This window comes from Telmatherina bonti, assembly GCF_933228915.1.
Source record: "Telmatherina bonti genome assembly, chromosome: 23".
NCBI classification, from domain to species: Eukaryota; Metazoa; Chordata; class Actinopteri; order Atheriniformes; family Telmatherinidae; genus Telmatherina; species Telmatherina bonti.
The window spans coordinates 5,817,481-5,833,283 of record NC_136632.1 but is presented as its reverse complement, the minus strand read 5'-3'; the positions used below and the strand labels follow the sequence as shown (position 1 = coordinate 5,833,283).

At 40.1% G+C, this 15,803-nt stretch overlaps 1 protein-coding gene across 1 annotated transcript in view; it reads right to left on the bottom strand.

The window, feature by feature from the left end:
* sema3c (sema domain, immunoglobulin domain (Ig), short basic domain, secreted, (semaphorin) 3C) overlaps positions 1 to 15,803 on the bottom strand; it is a 57,116-nt gene that overhangs the window by 12,819 nt on the left and 28,494 nt on the right. The window contains exons 5-11 of the mRNA XM_079263231.1: positions 11,837 to 11,956; positions 9,829 to 9,919; positions 6,039 to 6,158; positions 5,790 to 5,932; positions 5,592 to 5,706; positions 5,153 to 5,222; positions 586 to 730 (exon numbers count right to left, since the gene is read on the bottom strand). Of these exons, the coding sequence (XP_079119357.1) occupies positions 586 to 730; positions 5,153 to 5,222; positions 5,592 to 5,706; positions 5,790 to 5,932; positions 6,039 to 6,158; positions 9,829 to 9,919; positions 11,837 to 11,956 (804 nt within the window). The remainder of the gene's footprint in view (positions 1 to 585; positions 731 to 5,152; positions 5,223 to 5,591; positions 5,707 to 5,789; positions 5,933 to 6,038; positions 6,159 to 9,828; positions 9,920 to 11,836; positions 11,957 to 15,803) is intronic.

The following is a 15,803-nucleotide window of genomic DNA, read 5'->3' as shown; positions in this document are numbered from 1 at the left end:
AATGAAGCATTTCTCTGTCAGGAAATCCAGCTGTCAAGTAAAATATTGATCAGAAACATAAGACGTGTTGTCTAATGTCCTCAAGTTCATCCAGTTTTTCTCTATTTTTCTTCATATGTCTTACTGTAACTTAAAATTTCAGATATTTTTCTAACTTTAAGACATTTTAAATCTAAAAGAATCAAATAATTTTACTCAAACGTACATAGTTATTGTATTATATAACTATTTTTCTACCTGTAGATGCCCTGATTGCCCACATTCTACTATCATTATTATGCGTTTTTGATATTATTACAAAATGTATGGAATATGCAGACAAAACAATATATCTGATTTCAGTTAATTTCCTATAACTATAGGACTTATTTTAATTATGCTTATGTGTAATATTCTATTATAATCTGTTATTTTACATTAGAATATGGTGCGTTGTGTTACATTAATTATATTATATTATATTATATTATATTATATTATATTATATTATATTATATTATATTATATTATATTATATTATATATTATTTTGGAGGTTAAATATAAAAGACAACAGTGATGAATTCACCGGTGTATCTGAACTTACAGTTCCTGGTCTTGGGTAGGGAATACGTCCCTGGAACGCCACCCACTGAAAGTTGGGCCCCTCTCTGTGAGCGAAGGGTCCATTGAAGACGGTGAGGATGTCAGCCATGTTGTACACACACACTGCTGAACCTTTAAACACAGAGCTGTGGAAATAGGACACATGTGTTGGGTGAACGTCGCTGTGGGAGCTTACCCTCACATCTACGAGACCAAACCAGCAAAATGATTGGACAGTTAAAGATGGCAGCTTCTGAGGACGTGTGAGTCATGACAGGAAGGACCTTCACATGCCAGCAGGGACAGCACCCCTGTTTCCTCCTCAGAATGCGATATGGTTTGGTTCAGCTAGTTAAAACCACACTACTTAACACATAAAAGATGTTTTGCTGGGAAAGGGAACAGAAGCACATTGTGCAAAGCAGAGAGGGGGAATAATATGGAGTGCAGCCATGCTAATGGACCTCCCTGTTTGGTTTGGCCGACTTCTCTGAGCCAGGATACACTACTGTAGACTCTCTTTGACTTCGAGGGAACAAGTGAATCTGGGGTCTGTGGCAACGTTACTCCTGTTAGCCATACAAAGCCAGTTTAAGGTCAGAGCAGATGGATCTTATGACTGTTTCTATAAAGCTTCAAATGTAGGAAAGCGGCCTTAATGAAAGCATCTCAGTCAGTTAGTTCAGTGGTGGTCTGCAGCGATACCGAAGGGCTTTTATACAGTGTGTGGTGCATGCTCTTTTTTTTAGTTTGTAATGCCAAGAACAATGTTTTTGACATTATGTGGGTCATACTTTGTTTTACAGATCCTACCATGTACTGAGATGTCTGCTTCCATCTCGTACAAATACAAATGTTTCAGAACATCACAGAAAGTCTTTCTTTGATGACTTGAAATGTTCAAATTGAAACATATAAGCACCTTCTGTTTTAGTGTGGGCTGCACGGTGGCGCAGTGGTTAGCACTGTGGCCTCACAGCAAGAAGGTCGCTGGTTCGATCCTTGGCTGGTTTGGTCGGTGGCCTTTCTGTGTGGAGTTTGCATGTTCTCCCCGTGTATGCGTGGGTTCTCTCCGGGTACTCCGGCTTCCTCCCACCATCCAAAAGACATGCATGATAGGTTCATTGGTCACTCTAAATTGCCCCTAGGAGTGAGTGTGTGTTTGAGCGTGAGTGTGGTTGTTTGTCTCTCTGTGTGGCCCTGCGATGGACTGGCGAGCTGTCCAGGGTGTACCCTGCCTGTTGCCCAAAGCCAGCTGGGATAGGCTCCAGCTTCCCCGCGACCCTGAATTGGAATAAGCGGTTCAGAAAATGAATGAATGAATGAATGTTTTAGTGTGAGGCTTTTAAGACCAGTAAACTCTGCACACCACTTCATATGAAGCGAGTTTAGCATTAAACCGTAAAACCACTGGTGTTTACTAAACGACAGCCGAGTCATTTATTTCTGAGGTTTATTTCAACGGGCTTTGGTTTGTGTTCAGGATGAGCATCTGGGAGCACAGTGAGAGTCCAGACCGTCACCAAGCAGCTCATCTAGTGATTTCCAGCTGATGTTCTACATTCATCTTATATGGATCCACGATCAGGTTCCAGATCCATTGATAATGAATCCACAGTGTCTTGGCTGTATTGTGGGGTTTGTTGCATGTCTGTTTTTCTGCAGTGATGAAATGTCATTCCTGTTCTGGATGGTAGTATCCAGAATGTTGTTCCTGTTCTGGATGGTAGTATCCAGAATGTTTTTCCTGTTCTGGATGGTAGTATCCAGAATGTTGTTCCTGTTCTGGATGGTAGTATCCAGAACGTTGTTCCTGTTCTGGATGGTAGTATCCAGAATGTTGTTCCTGGTCTGGATGGTAGTATCCAGAATGTTGTTCCTGTTCTGGATGGTAGTATCCAGAATGTTGTTCCTGTTCTGGATGGTAGTATCCAGAACGTTGTTCCTGTTCTGGATGGTAGTATCCAGAATGTTGTTCCTGATCTGGATGGTAGTATCCAGAATGTTGTTCCTGTTCTGGATGGTAGTATCCAGAATGTTTTTCCTGTTCTGGATGGTAGTATCCAGAATGTTGTTCCTGTTCTGGATGGTAGTATCCAGAATGTTGTTCCTGGTCTGGATGGTAGTATCCAGAATGTTGTTCCTGGTCTGGATGGTAGTATCCAGAATGTTGTTCCTGTTCTGGATGGTAGTATCCAGAACGTTGTTCCTGTTCTGGATGGTAGTATCCAGAATGTTGTTCCTGTTCTGGATGGTAGTATCCAGAATGTTGTTCCTGTTCTGGATGGTAGTATCCAGAACGTTGTTCCTGTTCTGGATGGTAGTATCCAGAATGTTGTTCCTGTTCTGGATGGTAGTATCCAGAACGTTGTTCCTGTTCTGGATGGTAGTATCCAGAATGTTTTTCCTGTTCTGGATGGTAGTATCCAGAATGTTGTTCCTGTTCTGGATGGTAGTATCCAGAACGTTGTTCCTGTTCTGGATGGTAGTATCCAGAATGTTTTTCCTGTTCTGGATGGTAGTATCCAGAATGTTGTTCCTGTTCTGGATGGTAGTATCCAGAATGTTGTTCCTGTTCTGGATGGTAGTATCCAGAATGTTTTTCCTGTTCTGGATGGTAGTATCCAGAATGTTGTTCCTGTTCTGGATGGTAGTATCCAGAATGTTGTTCCTGTTCTGGATGGTAGTATCCAGAATGTTGTTCCTGGTCTGGATGGTAGTATCCAGAATGTTGTTCCTGTTCTGGATGGTAGTATCCAGAATGTTTTTCCTGTTCTGGATGGTAGTATCCAGAATGTTTTTCCTGTTCTGGATGGTAGTATCCAGAATGTTGTTCCTGTTCTGGATGGTAGTATCCAGAATGTTGTTCCTGTTCTGGATGGTAGTATCCAGAATGTTGTTCCTGGTCTGGATGGTAGTATCCAGAATGTTGTTCCTGTTCTGGATGGTAGTATCCAGAATGTTGTTCCTGTTCTGGATGGTAGTATCCAGAACGTTGTTCCTGTTCTGGATGGTAGTATCCAGAATGTTTTTCCTGTTCTGGATGGTGGGGATCCAGAATGTTGTTCCTATTCTGGATGGTGGGGATCCAGAATGTTGTTCCTGTTCTGGATGGTAGTATCCAGAATTTTGTTCTTCTTCTGGATGGTGGGGTTCCTGAATGTTGTTCCTGTTCTGGATGGTAGTATCCAGAATGTTGTTCCTGTTCTGGATGGTAGTATCCAGAATGTTGTTCCTGTTCTGGATGGTAGTATCCAGAATGTTGTTCCTGTTCTGGATGGTAGCATCCAGAATGTTGTTCCTGTTCTGGATGGTAGTATCCAGAATGTTGTTCCTGTTCTGGATGGTAGTATCCAGAATGTTGTTCCTGTTCTGGATGGTAGTATCCAGAATGTTTTTCCTGTTCTGGATGGTAGTATCCAGAATGTTGTTCCTGTTCTGGATGGTAGTATCCAGAATGTTGTTCCTGGTCTGGATGGTAGTATCCAGAATGTTGTTCCTGTTCTGGATGGTAGTATCCAGAATGTTTTTCCTGTTCTGGATGGTAGTATCCAGAATGTTTTTCCTGTTCTGGATGGTAGTATCCAGAATGTTGTTCCTGTTCTGGATGGTAGTATCCAGAATGTTGTTCCTGTTCTGGATGGTAGTATCCAGAATGTTGTTCCTGGTCTGGATGGTAGTATCCAGAATGTTGTTCCTGTTCTGGATGGTAGTATCCAGAATGTTGTTCCTGTTCTGGATGGTAGTATCCAGAACGTTGTTCCTGTTCTGGATGGTAGTATCCAGAATGTTTTTCCTGTTCTGGATGGTGGGGATCCAGAATGTTGTTCCTATTCTGGATGGTGGGGATCCAGAATGTTGTTCCTGTTCTGGATGGTAGTATCCAGAATTTTGTTCTTCTTCTGGATGGTGGGGTTCCTGAATGTTGTTCCTGTTCTGGATGGTAGTATCCAGAATGTTGTTCCTGTTCTGGATGGTAGTATCCAGAATGTTGTTCCTGTTCTGGATGGTAGTATCCAGAATGTTTTTCCTGTTCTGGATGGTAGCATCCAGAATGTTGTTCCTGTTCTGGATGGTAGTATCCAGAATGTTGTTCCTGTTCTGGATGGTAGTATCCAGAATGTTGTTCCTGTTCTGGATGGTAGTATCCAGAATGTTGTTCCTGTTCTGGATGGTAGTATCCAGAATGTTGTTCCTGTTCTGGATGGTAGTATCCAGAATGTTGTTCCTGTTCTGGATGGTAGTATCCAGAATGTTGTTCCTATTCTGGATGGTAGTATCCAGAATGTTGTTCCTGGGGAGCTGTCCAGGGTGTACCCTGCCTTTCCCCAAAGACTGCCGGGATGGGCTCCGGCTTCCCTGCAACCTTTTATCGGATTAAGCGGTTTGGATAATGAAGGAATGCATGTTGCTAATTTAGCTAATTAGTTTTTTTTTTTTTCAACAAATCGATCAATACCAATTCAGGATGGTGCCACTTCTAAGTGTTCTGCAACAGAACTGGTGATATCTCCTGGAACAGGATGTCTGCATCCAGTCATTGTTACCGCTGATGTCATCAGTCTTACCTTGTGGATGTGAAGACTCCAAACACTAAGAGGCCTTTGGGTTGATCCGTTTCCAGTAAAAACACACTTTCTGTAAGAGGAATACACACATATGTGAACAGATCCAGACCTGAAATGCTGTTGCTGATGTTTATGTATGGAGACAAAGGTACCAAAAGCAACAAAGCCGTTGTTATTAAGTTTAAAAAAAGGGGCTTAAATCTTAATCCAGACCAAACACAGGAGTTTTCAGGGGACTTTTTATGGAAATAGCTTCTCTTAGAAATGTTGGAACATAAATAGTAGCTTTCATAAATTAGAATGACTTTGGTTCCTGACAAAACATTTACTGAACTACAGAGTATGTTTGAACTGGTCTCCTGAAGCATCCGCAGAGCTCCAAAAGCTTAAAAAAATGACAACTAATCAAAATTAATCTACATGCGTCTGAGTTACAAACCGAGTTCATCAAAGTGTGTTTCCGTGCCGTCCTCTTCCAGCACCGAACACACCATCCTGGCTTTGAGGAAGGTGGTCCACTTGTTGACAAGGCTGCGCTGCCCGCCGATGTCATTCTGCAGGCGAGAAAAGCAAATAGCAACTGGAAACCATAAAACACACAGTTGGGATTTAATCAGGCATGAACAAAGGCACTCACTGGACACACTCTGGCAACCATGGTGTGGATATTTTTAGTGTTTCCGTTGTTATCTGTGAGCCTCTCTCTGAAGAAAAAGTACAATTTGGCGTCATTTGGGTCCATCCCGTCTGGAATCAGGTGGGCATCAATGAAAATAGGCTCTAAAATAAGACACAGAAGGTTTTGAATTTCACAGCTATTCAACGATACATCATTTTAATTGATGGAACGGATCAATAGTAGTGCATTAAATGTGTGTATGCTCACCGCTGAGCCATTTGGAGTTGTGCTGGTCTGAGCGGACTGCATTCCTCCTGGTCAGGCTCCTGAAGATGGCAGCATCTGTCCCCATGAAGTCTATGTACATGCCTGAGAACAGCTCCTGATCTGAAGGCACACACACACACACACACACACACGCACACTTTAATAAAGCTTAAAATAAAAAAAAGAAAAAAAGAAAAACAATCGCTACACAGTTACAAGAACTGATTGTTCAGATAAAACACACAATAAATGGCGACCTTTACGTCAGTTAACATGAGTTTTACTGAAAATGTCCTCATAACTGCTTATAAAAATCTCTGTGTCCTGCTTCTAATAAGCAGCTCATGTTTTCCTTCCCCACATTTAATCATCTACCAGCTTCAGACCACATGTTTTAGAAGAAAAGCAGCAAGTTTGGGGAATATTAAAGATCTGTGGCCGGCATCCAAGGTGTTGACAGCAGTCAGACGGCCACGGAGGGTGCAGAACATGTGATGAAACAAACATCTAACCAAACCCAGAAACTGCATCTGATTGTCCTCTGAGGCTCCCACTGCTGCTCCATTCTGCAGCACTGCAGCTGGACTACCTTGTATTTGGCAGACCAGTTTCTTTTCTGCCCCTATAGCTACCCCCCCCTCCCTCCCTCATTCGCCCTCGGGGATCTCCGATGATGCTCTCTGGTTGGCAAAGCCGCTGCTGACGTGGCAATGCTCAGGTGTCAGAAAGCAGAGCTGAGTGTGCAGAGTGGCATCTCTGACCGTGCCTAAAGCAACCCAACACCCCTCAACCAATCAGAGATCAAAGGAGGGGCTTAACTTGGAGGTCATATGAGCCTCTGTGTTTGTTGCATGAAAGCTGAACGTAAATATAAAATATCACAAGTTGTGTACAACTACCTTTCCAAAATGATAGTGTAAATATAAATCTAACTCAAAAGAGACCAGAACTAATGTTGAAACTGGGAATTTTAAAGCTTTTTTGTGGTAAATATATTCTCATTTAGTATTTAATGTATACATGTTTAAAAAGAGTGGAACATCTAAAAAAATCATCAGTTTAATAAATGTTTTAGAGGTAAAAAGGTGGGAATGGGTTTACCACTCCATTACCAGATGGTCGGCAAATAGAACAACTAAAAAACATGTGTTTTCATTATGAAAGTGGAAATAATTAAAAAGATTTTTATCATCTACTGTCTATAATGTCATAAAAAAGATTAGAGTCCACTGAAATCCCTCTGCAGACAAACTGAAAACCAGTATGAAATGACTGTGACCTTTAGTTCCTCGTGCTGCCTGTTTCGCAGTGAAAATCACTGCATAGACTCTGGGATACTTCTGAACGCAAGGTCAGTGAACACATCACAACAAAACAGATCAGAAAACAAAGAAAACAATACAAAAGAACAAAAACAATCTGGTCTGGGCTCATTTCAGATGGACTTTGTGCTACAGGACGGCTGTGCAGTGAAGAGTTCAAACTCCACTAATCCGCCTGGATTTCACACAGAAGCCACTGAAAATATTTGGCATGTTATGAAACACAAGATCCACCAGCAGAGGCCACATACTCAAATCCTAAACAAAAGAAAAGGAAAAACATTCATCCTTCACAACACAACTGGACTTGTTGACTTCCTCAGAATAACTGAAAATAACTGTGGTTCAGTGATTAGACTGCGCCCAGTCTAACGGTCTCCCCACCCAAACCAGCCTCTTCTCTGCTCTCCCAATTCAGGCATGTACAAAGTCAGAACCTTGAGGGCCACTGTCCTACAAGTTTTCACTGTATCTCTGTACCAATGCACCTGGTTCACATTAAATGGATCCAACAGCTTATGACGTTCTACACAATGACTGACTGATTTGAGTCAGGTGTGTTGGAGCAGGGATGCATGGAAAACCTGCAGGATTGTGGCCTTCGAGGACCAGAGCTGGATACCAGTGTCCCAGTTCATACTCTCGGTCATCCAACCACTTTACACTTTCAGCCAGGGGTGTAGCCAGAGGGGGCCCAGGGTGCCACTTGCACCCTCTGGAATCTGATTGCCACCTCATGTGATTGACAGGTCATTGCAGGAGGAAGGCAGGAACATCTTTCTAGACCTGCATGGATCACTAGTATCACCACACCAGTCTGAAGCACATTTTAAGGTAGTTTTCTAACTAGTTGACAATTAAATATTGACATTTTTCTTCACATTTGTAGAAGGATTTTTTTATGTTAGCATTAAGCTAATCTGTGCTAATCTAGTTACATGCTAGCACTAGATTTGTTCCAAAATAAATCACCACCGAACTCCCGACAGGGTCCCATCTCTCGGTCCTGCCGTTAGTAGTGGTGCATCTAATGTATAATAAATGGGACAGAGCAGGTTTTATCAAAATGATAGAAATTTTCTGACAGCTACAAAAGAAATACAGAAAAGAACAAGAGGAGTAAATAATAGACCAGGACAGAAGTAAGCAGTGCAGACAATCCAGAAGCTAATTTAGCAAAGTAGTGCGGTCTGTCCTGCTGATGACTACCTGGGTGTCTGAGCCAGAAAATAAAAACGGATAACTAGGATAATGTCAAATTAAAGTTGTCTAGTTAAGCAAAAAATGCTTAATCATAGTCAAGAAATCTGATATAGACTACTACATGGTACATGGATGAAAGTCATTGTGTGCCCATAGTGTTTATATTTTATTTTCTGTGTTCAGCAGGTTTTATGCTTGTGAAAGTTTTCATATGCATGCTTATGAAAACTACTTACGTGTGTGCTATGTTAGCTGTAAATGTAACTGTTATCTAATAGTCTAATCTTCTGTACTGGAACTACATTAATATTGGCATTACATTGATATTGAATGTATCAATGAATGACCTGTTTAAATAATGGAAAGTAGTAAATAATGAAGTAGAAGTCAATAGGAGTGAAAGACCTCAAAGAGCTTTTAAAAGTTGCAAATGAGAAATTTAATTAAGCAATAACAAATTCTTTAAATATATCATTAGCAAATTATTGACTTTGCCATAAGTGTACACTGTCAAAGTGCAATTTGCTCTGGTTGGAGGGGCCCCCTGTAAAATCTGGCTTGGACCCCCCAGCAACCAGAAAATCACATCTGCATGTCATATTTAGTTTTTAATGAGTAAAGACAACACAAGAACTCAGATAATCAAGATTTTCACACTGAAGATGAAAATAAACTTGTTGGGATGCTTAACTTTGCTGACTAAACTAGCTCTACAGGATCCAGTTTAATTTAAACAGGAGGCTAGCAAGGCTAGCAAGGTGATTATAAAGTAGCTACAGCATGAAAAGGGTGCAGGAATATACCCTGCAAACAGTTTGATTTTCTTTAGGAAGATATAGGAATGAGGAGAAAGATACTTCGTATTTTGTTTTATCAGCAGATCGGGGTCTGATCTACTAATACAGATCAGGCCCCGGTGTCAGCAGAGTGGTCAGACACAAGGATCCAGCGTACAACCAGCCAGTAAACCCAAACAGATCCCCTCACATCAAGCTCCACATCCTGCACCCAAAATAACCCAGAACTTACCCCCCCCAGGTCAAAGATCTAGCTGTGCCACTGCTTTCAGCCTTTCCTTTACACGTCAGTTTGACATTTTGCTTTAGCTGCACAGGAATAGCTGCTAACTTTGCTACAAACTGCAACTTAAACAATACAAACAGCAGTTCCAGATACATCCACATCTTCACCCTTCATGCAGCAAAAAACATTCCCAACAACTCCCACCAAACTGAAGTTTTCCTGTAAACGATGGGGGCACCTACTGATCATGACGGAGACTGTATTCACTCGAGGGTTGAATGAGCACCTCCCTTTTCCAGATTCAGTCCTTGAGTCAATGTGAAATACTTGTTCCTGTCACACAGAAAAAAAAGAAATCAGACATTTTTGTTAGACAGGCTGTTCCATCTGGTGGCCTGTGATAGTAAAACTGACTTCATGAGTGAAATAAATGTTTTAAAAAGACACAGAGAAGGCGGTCTGGCAGTATTCTGCTTTACGTGGCCATGACGGTTTGGGAACAGCAGGAAGGAGGAACATCTGTGCTGATGTGCTGGGTGGATATTTCTCTATTTAAGGTAAATCTGCTGCCAAGTTTCAGCACTCTTAGAGTCAAGAGAAACCGTGGTAAAATATAACACTTGCTGCCCCATCTATTAGATTTGGCCCTCTGCTGAGGAGTTTCCATGAATGGGAATGCAAAGTATGTCAGCTTAGCAGCAGTATTCCAAGAAAATATGTCTCTTTGCCAAGAGCTTTTGCAGGTGGACAAACTGCATTTGGCAGGCTCTGCTATCAGCCTCTGGCTGTTAAAGACCCACAAAAAGTGTTTCATTTATCAGAATCACTTTATTCACCATGTTTATCCAGACAAACATGGAATTTGACTCCGGTAGCAAGCTGCTCTCAACTGTACAGACATTAAAATAAGCAAAGAATAAGCAAAAAATGAGAGGAGTTAGATCAGGGGTGTCCAAAGTCGGTCCTCGAGGGCCGCTGTCCTGCAGGTTTCCCATGTATTCCTGTTCCAACACATCTAGCTTCCACTAAATGGATCAAACAGCCAATGACGTGCACAACTGATTAAGCTCTACTACTAATTAATTTGAATCAGGTGTGTCTGAGCAGGGATACATAGAAAACCTGCAGGATTCTGGCCCTTGAGGACCGGAGCTGGACACCTCTGAGTTAGATAAATAAACATAATAAACATAAATATACAGTAGAAATAAATGAAAGCAGCAATGGGTACAAGCAGCAATGAACATTGGTCATTGGTTGTTATTCACTTATTATTATATAAACTTATATTATTATATCACTGCTTCACTTGGGTATTTAGATGCATCCGTGCAGATATATTTAATACCAAAGCAGATTTTATACTATTTAATATATATAACAAATAAAAATGGCAATCTTGAGTAAGTTCCATGCGAAGTTTTAGCATTATAAAGATTTAAAAACAGAATAAAAGACTGAATATACTAATTAGGGTTGTTTTTATTGGTAAAAAAAAAGACACAAAAGCACTGCTGCATACTAATAGTTAGTGCAGAAAACCATAACACTTCTTAGACATGTTGACAAAGCAGTGGTCTGTGATGTCAGCTTTCCAGTGCAGCATCTTTTTTATCACTGATCTCGCTCCCTGAGATGCTGACATGTTTGAGCTCAGAGTCTGCAAACAGAGCAGTCTGCCTTTCAAACAAAAAACCCCAAATGACAAAAGGCACTGCAGTGAGGAGAGACTCCGCTTCTCTCTGCTTATTTGGCAGCAGTCTGTGGATGAATGTTGTTCCCTCTGTGAGCACATTTCTCCTGGAGGGCTTCCCTGCTCCAACTTCCAGAGCTGCGTGGCCGGATATGAGAGGCCAGAAACAACCCTGACACTAGACCTTCACTTTACTTCTCTCATCTCCTCTCACGGGACATCCGACTGACAACAGCAAAACTAGCTGCTTTCAAATTGTGGAATCTGTGTAAACTCTGAGATAACAAACACATGCTGACATTTATCAATGAAAACGCTGTGATGAGATTATAGTAATTTAGCAGCAATTCAGCGTTTGTTCCCATTCTTTCCATTCATTTTTTAAAAATCACATTAGTGTTTGAAAATCCTCTCATAGCCTAAAATATAACCCAAGGTGTTTTCTTTAAAGGACAGTTTTTTTTTTTTATTGTAAAAAAGTTGTAAACAGAATCTGTGCCGATGTCCGTATATGGTTTTTCCTGAATGAGTTTGTTTTTTCAGTGAAGTGAACCCACCTCTGGTCTGCGGCCCCTGTTGATGTACACGCAGACGGGACTGTATGCACCACTGCCACACATAAACAGATGAGTTCTGTTGTAAGGCTGCACCACCCGGATGAAGTTCCCACAGCCGTGCTGGAAAGTTAGAAAATGGCACAAATTAAATGTTCAGTGTCAAAAAATCGAGATATTTTCTTTTAATTTGTTAAATTATTCTGGAAAATTAAAGTTTTGTACTTAAAAGTCAAATTTTTCCAAGTTGTCGATTGGAAATACAACAAGAAGACCCCTTGAAATTGGATGCAGACCCACCAACCCCAACTTCACACATAAAGATGGCTGCTCACAAATCAATACCAAATAATAACCTAAGCAGTAATTTTCATAAAAAAAAAAAAAAAAAAAAAAAAAGTTTAGGTTAGTATTTGGACATTGACTTATACTAACCTATAAATGGAGTCCTTTTCAGCTTCTACTTCTAGACTCATTTTGTCCATGTTTAAGATGCTGAATAATGCTAACAACAGGAACAGTGGCTAACGTGGTTAGCCTGTCTCTAACAACTGAAAACTGAAAAAATAATATGAGTTTTGACCAATTTTGGCCTGAATATATGTTTAAGAAAACCTTTTTTTCTTCAGTAAAGCTTAAAATTGGACTAAAATGGAAATAAATTGTTACACATTTTAAAAAAGATGTGTTCTGCAAGACATTGTTTAAATTTCCTAATTTGCCCACCAAATAGAAAGTTCAGCAGCAGTGGATGCTAAATATAACACATATAATTCTGGGTCAACAGACAAAACCAGCCAAACAACGAATTTTCTTGGAAGCTGGAAGCTGGAGCCTATCCAAGCAATTATTGGGAGAGAGGCAGGTACAGCTTGGACAAGTCACCAGTCCATCACAGGGACAACACAGAGAAACAAACCAGTCACGCTCCTAAGGAAAACTTTAGAGTGATTAACCTCATAAACCTAATTAACCAAACATGCATGAGGGAGGAAGCCGGAGTTCCCAGAGAGAACATGGACACTCCACCATTCGAATCTCCACTATGCCATTGTGCAGCCCATTTGTTTTATAAATTACAAGACAATTACAAACCAATTCAAATTATTCAGATAATAATTATAACACAATTAAAACAAAGTACACTGCACTAGGCCCACAAGGAACTGGACTGAAGTGGATTGTTAGTAAAAGTGCATAGAAATTGCTAGTTGTGAATTGCTTAAGTTTAATAAAGCTTTTGAACTGAACTTAATTGATTTGATTAAATGTTCTAATTACTTGTCTTTCAGTCAAATACTATCCACCTGCTATGTTTCCTATAGAAGCATTTATGCTAATATCTTTAGCCGAGTCACAAAAAGGACTTAGAAAAGGAAAGGACTTAGAAAAACACTTTGTAGCAAGATCATGACATGTTTTACTCCACTTTAAATTTTCCTTAATATTAAGAAGATTTAACATCCTTATGTGTATCTTTAGTTTTGATGTCTTATGATCCAGAACATAAACAACGCAAGTTTCATCCTTTCTAAAGCTAATGATCTAACTAACAGCAGCCATTAACTGTTATTAGTGGTATTGCTTGTAGCTAACTTAGTAACTAATTGAGAAAGCTACTGGTTTGCTAAGTCATTAGCATGCTAAGGCTAACAACTAATTCAAGCAGGTTGCCTGCTACAATCTGGGCTAGCATTAGCTGTTGAGTTGGTTTCTTTGTGTATAATAGCTGGAGACAGATGTATTTTCTTTATTTTTATAATTTCTGGGTATATCTAAATTTATATTTGCAACATAAATGAAATAATTGTAGAAATTTGCTCGTAGCTAACTTAGTAACTAATTGAGAAAGCTACTGGTTTGCTAAGTCATTAGCATGCTAAGGATAACAACTAATTCAGGCAGGTTGCCTGCTACAATCTGGGCTAGCATTAGCTGTTGAGTTGGTTTCTTTATGTATTATTGCTGGTGACAGATGTCTTTTCTTTATTTCAATTATGTCTTGGTGTATCTTAATTTATATTTGCAACATAAATTAATGTTTTCTTATACATTTGAACTGGTAGTAAAGCTCATGGGCAAATTCTACAGTCGTTAAAGTAAATATTACTGCTTCTTTTAAAATCTTTTTAAAACTGTATTTCATATAATTGGGAAACTTTTTTAAACCATCCATCTTGAGCTGAAAGAATATTTATTCACTTTTTGTTGTGAGAAGAACCCAAATAACATTTCTTACAGATTTATGAAACAACACAAAATCTTAGTTATGAGCACTCTGACAGTTTGGTTTCCAGATGTCATTAAAGAATGACAATAGCCATAAAAATGGTTTACACATGTTTTGTTTCCCTCTAATAACTACTCTCCTGCAGCTCTTAAAATTTGCCCATTGCTGCCATGTTAACTAATATAAGTAACTGCTTCGACAGCAAGCTTAGCTCCAAGTGGTAAGATGTGATCCAGCTGCCCGATAAGCTGATACTTGATCTGGTATGGCAACTGTTCAGTAGCTTCTGCCAATCTGTCGTTATCAGCTAAATACTGATTTTTTTTAAATGACTCATTTTTTTATATTTCCAATTATTATGCTTAGTCAATAAGACTGAAGTCAGATAAATAATGTCAGTTTTATGACAACATAAAGACCTTTTGGGAAGTGTATCCTTTATCAGTGTCCCATCTTAGAAATGTAAATAAATCTGGATCTGCAGTTAATTTTTATTGATTCTTCCAAAGCCTGTGAAGTGTAGCTTTCCACCAGTTTCAGTACATGCCACAGTCTTAACAGTAGCTCAGTAAATAATGAGTGTTTTTAATCTCAGCTATGACACTTAGCACTGAATCAGACATACCAGAGGAAAGATCCATTTCCTGGTATAAAGCCAAGGCGAGCATCAGCTCCAGAACATGTTCCCTGCACTTAAATGTTATCCCATATGAGGCTGTAATTCAAACTTATCTCAGGAGTTATGACAGTTGTGGCACCGCATGCTGCACAATCAAGCGCTCCCAGGGCTCACTGGTCTGGCATCAGCACCAGCGGAAAAAGAGTGTCATTGGTAGCTATAGGTGCGATTGATGACGGATCTCTCTGGTTTCACAACAGAAGTGGGAGCGCTGGACTTTGGGGCTAATTAAGCTTTTGGCAGAAAACGAATGGAAGAAGAATGAAAAAAGAGAGGAGAAAGGTGAGGAGGAGGAGATGAACACACATCCAGGGAACTGTCAGGAACTTGGCTGCAGGATTGGCAGCTGCTGCAGCTCACGGCCAGTGCACATAGCTCCTCTGAGACCTATCAATGAAAAGCAACTGAATATTTTACTGTCACACACCCAACTCTGTTATTTATCTTCCTTTATCTATCCCTTTTAACCTTTGTCATTCCCTTCAACATACCCACTGAAGCCCGGTATCTGTTTCAGCTCTACTGTGCTATGTTTATGCGTAACATGGTTTATTTTCATCGGTTTCCTGTCTTTATGCAGGCATGGCTTCAAATGCAAACTGGAGATCAAACTAAGTTAAAACTTACTTGCAAACCAGTAAATTTAATTAATAAATCTAGTCTAAATTTCTCCTCTGATGCTCCCACTCTGGGAAAAACAATGTGTGGTCACTTTCTGGAGCTCCACAAAACCACAAACTGTACTGGAGAAAGGAAAGTTAATTCATACAGACAAGGAGGGGAGCCATTATAGATATATGAGGGCTTTGAGTCAAATAAAAAAAAACCATCCTTGAGAAAACTGATTATGGATGAGAGAAAATTCCATATCGTGTAGTAAAAAGTAAACTACAATACAGAAAGAGCTGAGCGAAGTGACCACAGGAAAAGCAGAGAGTGCAAAATGACGCAGATGATGGAGAGGAGGTCACAGTGGCTCTGCACATTGATGGCCCACTCTAATATTTTAGGGAATCTGTCTGCAGCAGACATTACTCAGAGCTGTAAAAAAAAATCACTCA